Genomic DNA, 16,493 nt, shown 5'->3' with positions numbered 1-16,493 from the left:
AATTAACCATTTCAATTAGCCTGATGATCATTACACAAATTTTATGCTAGTAACGAAAGATGTCTGACGACATAACGCGACAGATTTTGTAATCGTATACCGTACCTATTATTTTGACACCTTGGCTAACATTAGCCGGGACACCCTGTAAGTTGCCACTCCGGGTTTTTCCGATAATAACCGCTGCGCGATTTGTTGAGTATCATTGTTGAAGGGTACTAGCTTCCCTCTACTTACCTCGCAATTACTGGCTTCAACGCCTGGACTGTGGTGATGTCCCATCCGTAAAGCACCTCTGTGAAAAGGTAAAAAACGAAGCTACGAAAATGTCCCGAACACTTATACTTATTACAAAGAACTGCAAATAAACAGTTCGGCAGCATGTTCCACTCCTGCAACACGTGAAGACGGAAGCCTGCTGCACACTTGGTAATGTGCCGTGTCACATTGTCGCATTGCTGCTTTCGCAGTTCAGCTTTTTTGGCTCGTTTTTCAAGCTTAGTTGCCGCTTCGCGCAATCGTATAGCGGAGTCAGACTCACGCCAACGTTGCTTCCCTTGTAATTTACATTGCATAACCTCAGCAGGCAATTGAAACGTATGGTGCTGTGTGTGAATGTATGCCCTGTTCGTATCATTTCGCAGAGCTCTTGTTGCCGCAGCCTTACGTCCGTATGAACCATTGCCTTTTTTGCTTGCTTACGGAGGTATAAGCCATCGCTAACGGGTGTATGAGTCATTGAGAAAGTAGCGTGGGTCCTTTTGTACCAAACAAACCAGACATCGAGTTGTACGTTGTATGCGTGATGACAATAGAGAGCTTTAGAATAGGGGCCCCAAATGTTTTGGGGCCCCAAAGAAATAGCGTCGAAGCCACTGCGCATGCGCGAGACGCAAACTGCCTTTGGGTTTTGCGTTCAGAACGCTATTTCACCGATTTAGCGGGAGCCCAAATAGCGGTCCCAAAAGCTTTGCGTCAACAAACATGGCGGCACCCATCGAAGCGACGGCTCTAACCTAGCACCAAACTGGGTTTGATTCGCGGTAACGCGTGAAGTTGGCAAGCTAGGAGAAGTGACTTCGGTTATCGCTTTCTCTCAACTAGCGTGTGTTATGAAGATTGATTGATTAGACGCCGCTGATTCCAAATTCGAGTGCGGATTTTATGGCTCGCAGGCCTAACACGGCTAAGCTTGGCTGGTGAAGCCACGTAAAGTTGTGTTTGTTGCTCAAAACTAAGCGCAACTAATTGTTTGCTGCTTGAAGAATAACCTCTAAATTGTAATTAAACGCGAATACACGCAAGTCAAAATTACTATTCCTATCATAAGATGGTGTATTTTATTTAATTATTTCTAATAGCTTTTCTTAGACGCCGTAGTGGCGCTGTCAGCGCAAGACGCTATCCGCAAACGCAAAGCCCTATTCTAAATCTCTTCACTCCTGCGTGCCCCAACGCTAACACCCGCAAAGCTCTTTGGGGCCCCTATTCTAAAACTTTCTAATGAATGTATGTATTGTACGCTTCACCCTGCTGAGTGCTTGTAGACTCTGCACTACGAGAGGGATGAGGCATGACAAATTTTGCTTGCTTAGAGAGTATGAATCATTGCGGGTAATGATAATTTTTTGTATCATTAGACCGGACGATTCGTTTTCTTCAAGGACAGCAGGGGTATGAGCCATTAAACCCTTTCGCTTTGAAATATAGGCATGATTTCCAAAAGCAAGCTTTGCTTGGCACAAACAATGATCCTTAAAACCAACCCTAGTGTGCAGTCTTTAGCGACAGCTGCGCATTCCGTAAGGATGTGTGTATGGGGAACGTTTGCCTCCTACAACCAACAAAACATTGGGCATGGGCAGGGAATTAAGATCAAATATAAAAATTATGCAGATCCCATACACAGTGGGAATTGATGTAAGCAAAGCTTTCTGTAATGGTTGATTAAATTCGCAATAACTAGCGGTGGTGTTGAAGGCGAAAGTTTATTTCCATAAACGTTCAGATTAACACGCTTTCCCACTGCCCCACTGCTTTCTGTCTACGCAATACGCAGAACAAACAGGGAGAGGTGCTTTCTTGAATCGTTGATGTGCGCCGCATTTCATAACCTTTGAAAGAGTTGAGCATCGCCATTGCTTCAATTGGCACATCGCATCGTGGCTGAACTATTAAACGTCGATTGGATTATGGGGCTGTACAAGCCAAAACCACAATCGGATTATAAGGCCTGCCGTAGTGGCGGACTCTGTATTAATTTTGACACCGTAATGTACTTTTACGTGTCCCTAAATATAAGTGCACGTGCGTTTTCTATTTCGCCCCCGTCGCAAGGCGGCTGCTGCGGTTGGGATCAAATTCACGACCTCAAGCAACGCCATAGCCGCAAAGCTACAGCGACGGGCACAGAAGTATTGAGTTTATGGTCCACCGCTTCCGTTGTGGCGGCTGACACTGCAGTGCGGTTTAATTATTGCGGCTCGGCTTCTGCACGCCCTGCCTAGTGTCGGCCGCTTGACTTATTTCCATGGTGGTTATTTTAAGAAATAGCAGCAACGTATGTTAAGGTATCTTGAACCTAAGCACATCCAGTTTCCCCGCACCCACTGTCGTTTAGTTGTGCGGTTTCCTTGCCTTCTCACCTCCCCTTCCCCCACCGTTGCATGGGAACGGGCTCTTCTCCTCCCTACTATCTACAGTTCTGTGCACGTCCCCTCTTGACTAGCGTATTAACAGAAAGGGGAGATATGAAGTTTCTGCAATGCTTTTGAGGGAGTTCACGGATAATTACGGCTGTCAAGAGGCTAATGTGGTGACGCCCGGGGAGATATAGAGGGCACTGTGCTCATTCAACACTGTCCGCTCGAATGCGTCCAAATGAGTTTCACGCGTTTCCCTTCCTCTCTGTCTTACTCCTGTCATGTATAAACGAACTATGTACTACCTCCGGATGCGGTGAGTGAGACAGCAGCAGCCACAGCAGCAGCAGCAGCAGCAGTGGGAAAGTCGAAGGAAGAGACAAAGCAAGCTTCGCTTGAATATACGCCTAGGCAAGAAAACATCGTTCTTATTCCTGCCATCCTGCTGTCATCTCAGCGCTTTTGCAGTTTGATACAGTGTGCGTCTTTTTGTCATTCTACGAGCCGACTGCAAAAGTGCCACAGCCACTGGCTTGAACCTGGTGCTCTTGCGGTCTTGACTGCGCAGCCACACTGCCTAGCCTGCGTTGCCCGTTTCTCCCGTAGTCTGCGTTGCGACCCACAGCCTCGTGGCGTTGCTACATGGCAACCGCTGAAGTGGCTTCTTTCAGTAGTTCATTCCTTGAGTGATTCCCAGTTGCTGCTTTAAACTAAAATTACGGTAGAACTCATCCCCCGACGCTTGCCAACGGTACTACGGAATAAAATCAAGCCACAGAACACATATTTGAAGTTACTTTTATTTAACGCATGTAGTGGTAAATCAGAGACCATCATTTCTTCGGCTACATGTCACATACTCCAATATCGTACCACTTCGCTATGGCAATCGCATGCGAAGGTCGCCCGTAAAACATGCGGTGTGATGGCTCTATCACGCCAATGCAGCGACAATGGATTTACGAAGAAGGAACGACACTGATTGAACAACAAAAGCGTATAACGACGACGGCTTCACGAAAGTGAGATGTCAATCAGTAAATTATGACGCTGGTACATTCACGACAAAGTGATGGCGACGACAAGAGGACAATGAGATGACAGTGGCTGTATGATGACGATGACGTGATGGTGACGGTATAAATAAAACAGGACGGAAAAAGACAGATTGGTAAAAATAGCACGATCAAGACGGAAAGACAACGGCGGTATGACAAAGCATTCATCGTAGCGCCCATGTAACGGCGACGCAATGATGACGGTTGAATGACAACGGCGGCATAATCAAGAATGAATGCTTACAGGACGATGCAAAGTGACGACGAACATGGATGACGTTGACTAATGACGATGACGGCATCAGGAGGACAATAGAACGGCGATACTGAAGTGATCATGACGTTGGAGTGACAGCGTAAGGATGATGGCTTGACGACAACAGTGCGACGATGTCATGACAAATGTCGAATGACAAAGCTTCAATGACCGTGGTGCAATGAAAACGATGGCACCACGACCACGAACACAGACCTACGGGCACAAGTTATTAGACAACTTAGGCCACTGGGTCGAGGTTGAATGAATTATGATGACGGCATGACGAGACACGTAACGGAATTGGAATGAGATGATTGAATGACCGAGACTGCGTCAATGTGGCGGCATGACAAGGAATGCATGACGACTGTATGGCGACAATCGTGAAATTTGCGACACACAAGGAATCGCTCAAGTGCATGGTGGAAAAGCGACAGTCATGCTGTCCAACTTCAGCCAGGAGTTCAAGCACGACAACAAGGGCACGACGAGCGCATACTTCAAGAAAATTGTGAAAACCAGCAAGGCGCTTGTCCTCTCGGATTCTGCCGCATCTACCCCGACGACCATAGTTCCGAACCAGCCTTCAAATTAAACCCAAGCCTCGCCATGAGTAAGCAACAATAGCTCGAAAGTCTTCTCCGCGGATACAAAGACTACATTTCGACGTCATTGAAGATTCGTAAAACACCAGTTGCAAACCATTGCACAATAACCGAAGAATCCGCTCGACCATGCCGCCAGAGCCCTTACCAAGTTTGAAGCGCGAACGAGAAGGTATAAGGCAACAAGTCGACGTAATTCTGCGCGACGATATCATTTAGTCGTTGGAAAGCCCGTGGGCGTCTCCTGTGGTCTTAGTGAGGAAGAAGGATGGAACTGCGCTTCTGCGTCAATTATTGCCGCTTAAATAATCACCAAGAAGGACGCATGATACCTCCCACGGATAGACGATGCATTAGATCGACTCTGCAATGGTAAGTACTTTTCGTCGATGGACCTCAAGACTGGTTATTGGCAACTGAAGCTGACGAAAAAGGTCGAGAGAAGAACGCGTTTATCGCGCCAGCTGGTCTCTTCGAGTTCAAGATGATGCCAATGAGACTTTCCGCCTGCAACGCTCCAGTGCGTGATCGACACACTCTTCCCAGGACTTATGTGGCAGACTTGTCTCTTCTACTTGGATGAGGTTGCAATCTTTGAAACAAATTTCGAAGATCACCAAAGGCGAAGGCGGCATCATGCAGTACTAGAGGCGATCAATCTATTTGCACTGACCCTGAAGCTAGAAAAGTTCCGTTTCGCTTATGAAGGACTCCTGTGCTTACGCCACGTCATCAGTAACTCTGGAGTTCCTGCGGCTCTTCGAGAAGAAGGCAGTGTGCAGATTCCTTGGCCTGTGTACCTATTACATGCGCTTCGTAGAAGACTTTTCAAGAATTTCAGAGCTCATGATATATCACGAAAGCTGACGTCGACTCTCCATGGGAAACACGGCAGGGTGACGCATTTGAGGAGCTGGAAAGACGGATGCAGTCGCCAGCGGTCACCCTTCGATGAAGAGGCTGAGACAGAAATCCACACCGAGGCATGTAGCGTAGACTTCGGTACTGTGCTAGTCCAAAGGAAGAACAGAGCTGAAAGCGTAATACCTTGCGCTAGCCGGTCACTGTCACAAGCGGAAGCAATTTATTTTACGACCAAGAATGCGTTCCTTCCGAACATTTGGGCTACAGCGAAATTTCGGCCCTACATATACGGCAGGCATATCAAAGTGGTAAGCGACTACCACGCCTTGTGTTGGCTGGCAAACTAAAATGATCTTTCAGGTCCCCTAGCCGGATGGAGTCTCAGGCTCCATGAATTCGACATCTCTGTTGTGTACAAGTCTGGAAAAAATCATTTTGACGCCGACTTCCTGTCGCGCTCCCATAGTGCCCTGCCGCTGCAAGACAAATTGGACGACGATGCCTTTTCAAGAACAATAACTGCAGAAGATTTCACCGAACAGCAGCGAGTAAACCCGGAGTGACGAAGGCTTCTTGAGTACTTAGAAAGCAAACCGACATTATGCGTAAGGTATTTCGGCGTAGAGTGTCTTCGTTCTGCTATAGCAAGGACGTTCTCATAAAGAAGAGCTCGCCAGTCCGCGCAAACTGTCTTCTCGTTGGGCCAGGAGCACTTTGGCCGGAAGTATTGCACGCGCTACACAACGATCGGGCCGCCGGGCTCCTCAGGTGTTCCTGTACGCTCGTAATAATGCAAGAGAGGTACTATTGGCCAAACCTAACAACCTACGTCACCCGCTACATCAAGACATGACGTAACTGCCAGTGACGCAAGATACCACCGACAAGGCCAGCGGGTTTACTACAGCTGATCGGGCTTTCTTGCTGACCGTTTCAGCTGATAGGAATGCAGTTGTTGCGATCCATCACGACGTCAGTATCTGGAAGCCAGTGGATGGTCGTGGCCATCAGCCACCTTACCCGCTATGCCTACATGTAAGCTCAACCCAAAGGTAGTGCAGCGGAATTAGCCAAATTTTTCATCGAGAACATCCTGCTACGACATGGTGCGCCAGAAGTCCTCATTACTGACAGAGGCGCGCCTATCACAGCTGAGCTTACTCAAGTCATACTGTAGTATAAGCCAGATAAGTCACTGGACGACCACCGCCTACCACACGCACACGAATGACCAAATGGGACACGTAGAAGACGCTCGCGAGCACGTCCGCGATGTACGTCGACGCCGAACACAACACGTGGGATTTCGTCCTGCAGTACGTAACCTTCGCTTACAACACGGCGGTGCAAGAAACAACGCAGATCACTCCGTTAAAGATGGTTGACGGCAGGAGACAGGCCCCGACTCTCGACGCCATGCTCCCGCACGTCATCGACGAAGAGAATATCGACGTCACCACCTATCTTCAGTGTCCCGAAGAAGCCACACAGTTCGTGCGCCTGTGCGTCAAGAACAAGCAGTGGACGTAGCCCAAACACTACAATCTTGGACGACACTACATTGAGTACCTGCCTGGCAACCGTGTTTGGGTTTGGGCACCAATGCCCTGACGAGGACTTAGAGAGAAGCTTTTATTTCGGACCCTACAAGAAAATCGGACGTATTGGTGCACTGGACTACGAGGTCTTGCCAGAGGGCATCTCGCTTTCACAGCGGTGCCGCTAACGACGTGGAATAGTTCATGCTGTGCTGCATGAGCTTTTCTACCAACGCTAACTAGCTATTTGCTTGTTTGTTATTTCTCTTGAGTGCATGCGCTCTAGATTCTTGCGCTCCTGCTTTTAGCACCGGGACGATGGCACGATGCTTCTTAAGAGGGGCGAATTGGCACGTCTTCTTATTTAACCTTTCATCGCCGACTGCATTTCAGCCACTAATAATTTAGCTATCGATCCGCGCAAGACGCGCGTGCGTGTTTGGAACGTACTGAAATATAATGGATAGCTATATGCGTTGTTGGTTGTCACTGAAGCTTGTGGAATCTGATTGTATGAGAAACACGAGTTGTGTGGTACTTCCTGGAAGACACGCGGTCACTAGCGATACTTCTGGTGAATTCTATGACTCATGTATACAAGAAAAAAACTGCTGGAGCGGAGGGAACGCCTGTCAAGTGAAGCCGCCGCTTCGCCATGTTGCGGGGAGAGAGGGGGGCGTAAACGCACGCTAGTTGCCACAGCTTATGTTTTCAGGTCATCGTCTCTTGTCATCCCCGGATCCCGAAATCTGCTAGCGCGCTCGTGTGTTCTTAGTAAAATTGACGTGCAAGCAGTGGATATGTTAGCATTATTTTTCTCATTTAACTAAGGATTTAGAATAACGCTACTATTCTATAGAATAAAGGAACAGTTTGTATTTCAAGGTAAACGGAAACGGCCGCCACCAAAGTTCCGACACCCTCATGCGGTGAGGATGTTAAAGCACCTGCAACATATGATGGTAATGAAGATAAAATTGACTACTTATGTCTGTTGCACGTACTGCTATTTCTCATGGTATAGTGTCGTTACTTATATATTTATTGTTTTTTTAAGGTTAAAGCAATTCTAGGCTCATGGTGAAGTTTGTGTCAGTAGACATGACCGCTGGAGAATCCGCCGAAGCGTCGTTATGCCATGTGAAGGCAGATTAAATAACGAGCAATGATTGATAGTCACAGTTAGTGAATTATAACGTTATAGTATAGATTGGTAAAGGGTAATAATGACAAGTAGTGACTAATAATGACTACTAAGCACTTGTAATGACTACTAATGACTCCGACATGACCAATATGTCTAATGACGGCTTGTAATGACCACAATTGATTACAAACGGCTAAAAATGCTTAGTGATGACGAGTAATAACAAATAATCACTGAAATGACTTGCAATGACACGGATGGCTACGAAATGACCAATATGTCTAACGGCAACTTGTAACAATTTCAATTCCTTCCAAGTGACTAAAAAACCTCAGTAATGACCAGTAATGACTAGTAATGACTGAGATGACTTGTAAGAAGAGAAAGAAAAGAGGCAGAGAGAAAGCGGCGAATGATAAGACGAGCCAAAGTAGGTTTTCTCCGTTCACCTCTTAAGACAGATCTTAAGAGACCCTGTAATGTTTGCTCTGTCAGCTTTTATGACTGGTCAATTTCTACACTGCAATAAAGAAGGAGATTAAACGCTAATTATTGCGCACATTATTTTTTCTTTGCGTCAGCTGCATGTTGATGCATATAAAATGGCGAAATGCACCAGTACTCGGATAGCTGCTCAACTGATACCTGCAATATTGCTCGCCTAATAGCCCACAGTTTCGCGTAAGAACTTGAGAATCTGTTAACCAATTGAAAACCGATCAGAAAACGAAACTGCGAAGCTCTTTGAAGGCAGTTCATGTCCGCGCAACATCTTTCGCCCGCCAAGATTGGGGCACAAGTTTATTGCCCCCCGAGCCCATTGGTCGGTATAGGCGAATTCCACTCGAGCACTTGTTCTTTAACCGCCTCCATAAAAGCTGACGCTCTCGGTCGGCAGAGCAGATTATCAGCGATCGCCGACTGTGTTCGCCGCTATCGCTGTTATTTGAGTGTATCCTGTTTTTGAAGGCACATATTCACCCAATAATACACTCACAGTTTTGCTGCTTTCTTCACCGCCACTGCTACGCTGCAATATTTTAAAGGCGATTGATTACAATGGTCTTCAGATGCTGTCGGCAAAGAGCTCCAGCACTGTGTCTGAAGTAGTGACGCTCTTCCAGAACTATTATGATTTGCGCAAGCAGCGGCTCGCCCCACGCAATTCACTGTTGGGCTTTCTTTGGCTTCACTGTTGCGGCCGATGGCTCCTCGCTAATGGTGCAGCTTAAGCAGTTTGTTTGCGATGAGCTGACCCTTCAACTTTCAGTGGTGTCAATGACGCAAGAGATGGCCTCCTCCTCGTTGACGCCCACGCCATCCAGGAACAAGTCTCTGAATGCACACCCCCTGCCTTTCACAACCGTCCAATCAGCTATGCGCAGGTTACTACAATGCCTTGAACGCCGACTCAACACGCGTTTCACGCATCAACGCTGACGCTACCATCTACACTCCAGTTAATGCCACGGTATCCCTGCGTGCAAGTACCATGGCGCACACCATACAACCTGTCGATTTGTTGCTCCTGCAGAACTGCTACCCACGTGGCGCGTTTCTTTCGGCACCGGATGCCACTGACTGCTCGTTTCTGGTAACCAGCTTGCAACTATCCGCCAATAGAATTTCAACGTAGTGCTTCACCTGATTAACCTGTCGGTGCTTTGAACCTATCAGATAAATTCGCTTTCGCCAGTCGTCGACTGCCTTCCCCTCGAAGCAGCTCCATTTCAACCATGTGGCGTCGGCCTACCACTCGTCCCCAGGATAACTATTCAGCGCAGTTCGAAAAGGCAGAACTGCGAGTCGTGCGAAGTGTTCGAGTCCTCCGACTTCCCCTCCTAACATGATGGATCAGATCGGGGACGTAGTAGAGTAGCACTTATAGACACAAGAGCCTTAATTTTGGTAAGGCATGCCAGCCTCTTCCGCATTGTTCGGAAGGTGATCATGCCGCTTTCAGGTCTTTCGCTACGCACGCCTCGCCCTCAACACATTGATCGATTAGCAGCCTGCAGAGCCCAAGTCGTCACTGAAAGGGAGCTTTGCGTTATTTAGTTTTTTGTTCTCTCCTCTTCAACTCATCACATCATCGTCGGATAGGATTTTCTTTCAAGCCATGATGCAATCATAGACTGCGCTCCTTCCTCGTTGTGACAAGCCATCTGAAAAACAGCCTCCTGCCAAGCTTGCGTCACAGAAGACGCCGACATACTTGCGTGGTCGTATGTGATCCTCCCCTTCTCGTGCGGCTTCCTGTTTGACAGTACTGGGCTTTTTGTGCCGTCTGGCTTCTACGCCCGTTGCCGAATGGTTTCTTTGCCACTCGCCGTGCTTTATGTCCGTGCTGGTTCCATTTCCATGTGTAATCATGACGTAACTGAACTGCGGCTTCATTTGCTATGCTACGAGTGCCACGATCGCACTGAGCAGGTGCACTATTCAACATGCACGGAGGCTTACATTGTGACTGTAAAACTTGTGCCTTGGAGTTCTTCACTCCTCCCCTTTGCCGCATAAATCGAGCCTAACGTTACCCCGACGCAGCAAGACGAGCTTTTCAACACGTTGCTTTCAACGCCACTGTAAAACCTGTGCCTTCGAGTTCTTCACTCCATCCCTTTGGCCCATAAATCGAGCGTAACCTTACCACGATGCAGCGAGACGGGCTTTTCGGTCTTTTTCACCAATTCAGCTCTTCATTTGATCGCCACTATACTTTTTTTGGGTAGAGCGACAGCTGTCTCTCACACCGTCGACACTGGCTATCATGCACCTCTGCGGCAGCGACCTTAACGGGTTTCGGCCACAGAGAGGCGGGTTTTTTACTAGCAGGTGACCGACATGCTCACTCGCGGCGTTATTCAGCCTTCAAGTAGTCCATGGGCATGCGCAATCGTTTTTGTTACAAAGAAAGACTGTTCCATCCGATGCAACAACGAGTATCACCGTTTGAATAAGATCACGTGAAATGACGTCTATCGTTTACCGCGCTTAGACGACGCATTTGACTTCGTACACAGAGCCAATTTTTTTCTTCCTTACATCTTCACTTTGGATACTCGCAGGTGCACACGGAAACGACTGCTCGCTGTACAATAGCTTTTGTCACACCAGATGGCTTGTAGCAATTTAATGTCATGGCCTTCTCTCTTTGTAATGCGACGACCACATTTGTACCGATGATGCACGCTATTTTGTGCGGGCTGAAGTTGAGAACATGCCTGTTATTTAGACGACGTTGTGCTATTTGAGTGCGACCTCCAGACATATCTTCAACGCTTGAATTAAGTTTTGTCCTGCCTTACGTATGCTGGCCTGTTTGGCCAGCTGTGTAGGCACTGCCAAACAATTAGGTATATTAGGCCATGTTGCTTGCAAACATGGCGTACTTGCTAATCCCAGTGCGCTCTACGCTGTGGCCGAAAATACGTAGACCGACATTTCATAGGCGTTTATTCCTATTTTCGCCGTTTTGTGCGAAATTTTGATACCATCACTGTACCCCTGCCACCGTTTCTATCCGTTACCAGTGACCTTTCTATCTTGTCAGGAGAGTGCGACCGCGATTTACCACCTTACGCCGTCTACTTACCTCTCCACTAGTTTTACTTCACATTGCTCAGAATGTACCGACGAAAAATCACACTGACGCCAGCGGCATCGGTCTGGGTGTAGTTCTAGTGCAAGCGAAACTTAGCTTTGGCGAGTACGTTGTAGCTTACTCCAGCCGAACTCAAGCGAACTACTCTGTTACTGAAAATGAATACTCAGCCGTTGTCTCTTGTTAAATTTCGCCCTCACCTTTCGGTCGACATTTGGCGTCGTCAGAGACCACCATGCGATTTGCGGATTGTCGTCCCTCAAAGAACCGTCTGGCTGGCTTGTTCGATGGGCTCTACGTCTAAAGGAATAGGACATTGGGGCTGTCCAACGTTGCAGGGGTAACCATCCTGACGACGACGCATTTTCGCGTTCGCCGATACCACCTGACTTAGACAGCGTTTCGCCCCTTACCTTTGCTCTCTTATGTTTGTACATCACCGACTTAGCTTCAGAACAGCAAAAGGACTCTTCTGAAGATTCTGATGAATTCTCTTGGACTACGTATGTCTCATGCACTGCGTCGTCAAGCACCACATTTGGCAGTTCCATACGGACTTCTCTGCCGCCAAAATTACAATTGCCACGGCCGCAAGTGCCTCCTGGTTTTTCCATGCCTCCTTCGTAGCGATATCTGGTCTTCATTTCACGCCGACTAGCAGTGTGTCCATGGCGATGTGTTCAAAACCTACACGTGCCCTCAATGCGATTTCAGTGGCGGGGCATGTACAGTTGCGTGACCAAATATATCCACTCGTGCCCTGATTACCAAGGTCGCCAATTGACTCCTCATCTAGCCGCTCTGTTGCAGCCGCTTCCATGCCAAGTGCGTCCCTTTGAGCGTGTTGGTATTGATTTACATGGTCCTCTCCCATGTACGGCTGCTGGCAACTGTTGGGCCATAGCCGTCGTTGATCCCCTGAATCGACACGCGAAAACCACTGCCCTCCCTGCGGCCACAGCACTCGACGCTGTTTCTTTCGTCCTCCATCACCTCATTCTGCACCATGGCGTTATTCGTGAAGTATTGAGTGAGCGAGGACACGCACTTCCTTATTAAGTATTAAAGTCTCTCCTTCATCAATGCACCATTAAACACTGCATTACCATCGCGTATCACCACCAAACAAATGGTCTGACGGAACGGTTCAACCATACTCTCGGCGATATGCTCTCAATATATGTCGGCTCGGATTATTCAAACTGGAACCGTGTTCTACCGTTCGGAAAACATCACCTGCAACACCGCCAAACAAGCTGCAACCAGACTCTCTTCCTACTTGATTTCCTAGGACCGCGAACTTTCCTGCACAATGCGCACACTTTTTCCATATCATCCAGATGTTTAAAGCGCACTCTGGTTTCCGCCGCCGCTAACTATACCGTGGAATGTGTGCAGCTCGCCCGCTTGCTCACAACGGCAGACCGGTCCCCCAAACGTTTTGGTGTGGCGACGGCCGACCTTCCCACCTGACTCTCGCATATAGCCCTGGATTTCACCTACGAGTATTGGTCTCTGATCGAGGCTACTTCCGAAATTTGATGGTCCTTATTGCTCAAACCTCTACCGTCTACTACATCGTCAATCCACTGACATCCCCAAGTGACCACCGCCGCCGGGGACGTGAAATGGTTAATTAAACAGGTTCAAGCTTAATTATGAGTCCATCGCTTTGTCGTCGCCATAGGTCGCCAGGATGGCTCCTTTTTCAGCCGAGGGCTGATTGCCAGGAAAAAGAACAGCACTAGAAAGTTGCGTCGCTATCGCGTGCCTCGGAGCGAGAAGAAGATCGACACGCAAGGAAGCGACGTCACCAGATTATCCGGTAGATGCATCATATATACGCGAACATTTTTCGAAATATTCACGCTACTTTGTTTCAAGTACGCTATGGAAACCTAAAAGGCAAAATAGCATTTTTTTCAATATATCGTTTCATGAAAGTGCGTAAAAAATACTTACGGCCAGAAAAGAACTAAAAATGAGAAGCTCACTGCAGACTTCATAACCAGTGTCTAGAGGATAACTTCTACAGTGATGGCAGGATATGTTTAAGGAGTCAGTTGAGTTCAGAACCTGAAAATTCTTTTATAAAAGCATGAAGAAAGTAAATCAGGTATTGGTAATGTCTCACATTCTTATTATTGCATGTTTACCTTTGCTGCGAAATGTAACAAACAGCTCGCATATCATGAATAATAGTTTTAGATAAAAGCAGGGACCTTTGCGTATTGCCTCCTTTGTGTTGGCCTTTGATCTGAGCATCACCAAGTCAAGTGTATTTATTCATCAATGGTCGCTGCAGGTGCCTGAATTAGCGCTCAAAGGTTTAACTTCAGTTCATCATTATCAGCAGCAGCCTATTTATGTTCACTGCACGAGGGCGGCTTCTCCCAGCGATCTCCAATAATCCCTGTATGGCGCTGATTCCAATTTGCGCCTGCAAATTTCCTATTTTGATCTCCACACGTAATTTCCTCTCGTATTTTTGCTACCGTCCCCTTGGCACCTATTATGCAGCTCGAATGGTCCATCGGTAATCTGCCCTATGCAATACATGGCCTTCCCAGATCCATCTTTTTCTTCTAAATGCAACTCAAAAATGAGCAATCCTAGGTTTCTATGAAGTACACCGCTCTCTTCCTGTTTCTTAACATTGCGCCTTGCATTTTTCGTACCATTGCTCTTTGCGTGGTCCTTAGCTTGTCTAGAGCTTTTTTGTTAACCTCCAAGTTTCTGCCCATATGTTAGCAATGACTGGAACTTTTCAATAATGATTAAATGAAAATGCAATGATTGTACACTTTTATTCTCTAAGACAGCGGTAAGCGTCCAGTAAGGATTTTTATTGCCTGCCGTATGCATTCGAAACCCTTTTTTCTATAGATTTCTTTCTAATGATCAGGGTCCGCTGTTAGTAACTGACCTAGATAAACGTACTCCTACACAGACTCTACTGGCCGACAGGTGGTCATAAATGTTTGTTCCTTTGCTAGGCTATTGCACATTACCTCTGCCTTCTGTTTAATAACCAATCATTTGCTGCAGTTCATCCCCAAATTTGCTGAACAGGACAATGCCATCTGCAAACTGAAGGTCGTTGAGATATTCGCCGTCGATCATCACTCCTGAACCTTCACAGGCTTGAATAACTTAATTACTTTTTGTAAGCATACAGTGGTTGAGGTTAGGCCAGTTTTTATTAGCCCATTAATTATTGCGCTGGAATTGACTTCTAAGCATGCTTCTGCAATTAGGTAAACGAACTTGAAAAAAAAACAACTAGGAGATATCGCTCCGGCAAGCTAATAAACGCTAAATATGCCGTAAATGTGAACATGCACAGAATAAATTCAGATGGTTTCAGCCTGTTTACTCACGCCTTAAGAGTTTCGCTGTGCTGTTTACCACGGAGAACGTCAGAAGAGAAGGATGCTAAGATGTTCGTTCACCGCACATTATTTGTGATAACCACTCTTGCATATCTCCACCTTTATACTTTCCGGCTGTGAACCGTCACGTGGCTTTACTAGGCAAACTGACTGGTTTTGACGTGCAAAGAACTCTCTAGCCAATGACATTAGGTGCATACTGCAAGCAGCATCACGTGCTGCTGTCGTGATATTTCCACCGGGTCGGGAAATCTAGAAGTAAAAGTCTAACGAAAACTATGACGTTCTTGAAACGTACTGACGTCTTCAAGGCTCAATTTAGAAGCTCACGTACTAATTTAACAAACGATGTCTGATTATGCTTTCAATAATAATACCTCATGGCTCTGTAGAAGTCAGAGAAACGGAGCAGGTGGCGAATATGGAAATTTAAATGTACGGGCGCTCTCCCAAATGCCAAGCATAAATGCATGACACTACATGTGTTTTACTAGCAACACGAGCGCTCACAAAGTTTGTTGATGAAGAACTGTTCAATAAGGCCTCTTAACAACACAGTGCACGTCCGGAATTCCAGTTCCAGTAAAACCATCGGCGAGCGCAGAGATACCAATTTACATTAACTGATATGAGAATACAGGCTATTGTACAGTGCTCTGAAGTTACAACAAGCAGAAAATAAATCAAACTGGGTTACAAAACTGTTGGAGCGGGAGAGGATGCAACTGAAGTGCTGGAAAACGAAACGTAAATTATAGAACCGTAACAGCACTCCATGAAGATATGATAATTATAGGGAAAAGAAATGGGTGGCGAGTAAACTAGTGCAAGAAAAAAAATCTACGAGTAAACTTCGGGTGCCTGGCATTCATAAAAACTATTAAGGGACGCACCGAAAAATTCTGGAACCATGCGAGGGCAATAGTTAAACTAAACAGATGTTCAAATACCTCTAGACGCGGTAAAATTGTTACAGTTTCGAAGCACACCACGCGCTTCTGTACGTAAGGAAGATTAGAGGTGATAAATTTGGCAAAAAAATTATACATGGTGCTCACTCGAAAAAAACCCAGCATCATCAGTGGGTAAGGCGCCAGCGCGTCTCTACGCTAACACGAATGACATTATTGCCTTGCTATTTGAGGCTCGAGCTGCTTGCCTAAAGACAAAAACATACGGGACCAAATATTCACAACAAGATGAGCGTGCTCCAGCGGAAGTTCGGAGGCTGCTCGGTACATCCTAATTGAATGCGAAGGGATTCACTCAGTCAGACCTGTAGGTAATGTACACATGTACGGTGACAGGTGACATGCCATCAAGCATGGTTGCGTTGAGACCAATGCGACGAAGGCTGGGGATTGTGTAGGTAAGCGAACAAACG

The 16,493-nt window shown here is 46.8% G+C and overlaps 1 protein-coding gene across 12 annotated transcripts in view; it reads right to left on the bottom strand.

The window, feature by feature from the left end:
* LOC142584113 (uncharacterized) overlaps positions 1-16,493 on the bottom strand; it is a 162,218-nt gene that overhangs the window by 58,682 nt on the left and 87,043 nt on the right. For 10 of the 12 annotated variants that reach the window (XM_075694279.1, XM_075694285.1, XM_075694283.1 and 7 more), the window contains 2 exons: positions 13,680-13,802; positions 238-295 (listed from right to left, as the gene is read on the bottom strand). In XM_075694279.1, the coding sequence (XP_075550394.1) occupies positions 238-295; positions 13,680-13,723 (102 nt within the window). In that variant the 5' untranslated portion in view covers positions 13,724-13,802. The remainder of the gene's footprint in view (positions 1-237; positions 296-13,679; positions 13,803-16,493) is intronic. The other 2 variants (XM_075694291.1, XM_075694290.1) reach the window with 1 other exon arrangement.

This window comes from Dermacentor variabilis, chromosome 6 (assembly GCF_050947875.1).
Source record: "Dermacentor variabilis isolate Ectoservices chromosome 6, ASM5094787v1, whole genome shotgun sequence".
Classification (NCBI taxonomy): domain Eukaryota; kingdom Metazoa; phylum Arthropoda; class Arachnida; order Ixodida; family Ixodidae; genus Dermacentor; species Dermacentor variabilis.
This window is presented reverse-complemented; position numbering and strand designations above follow the sequence as displayed.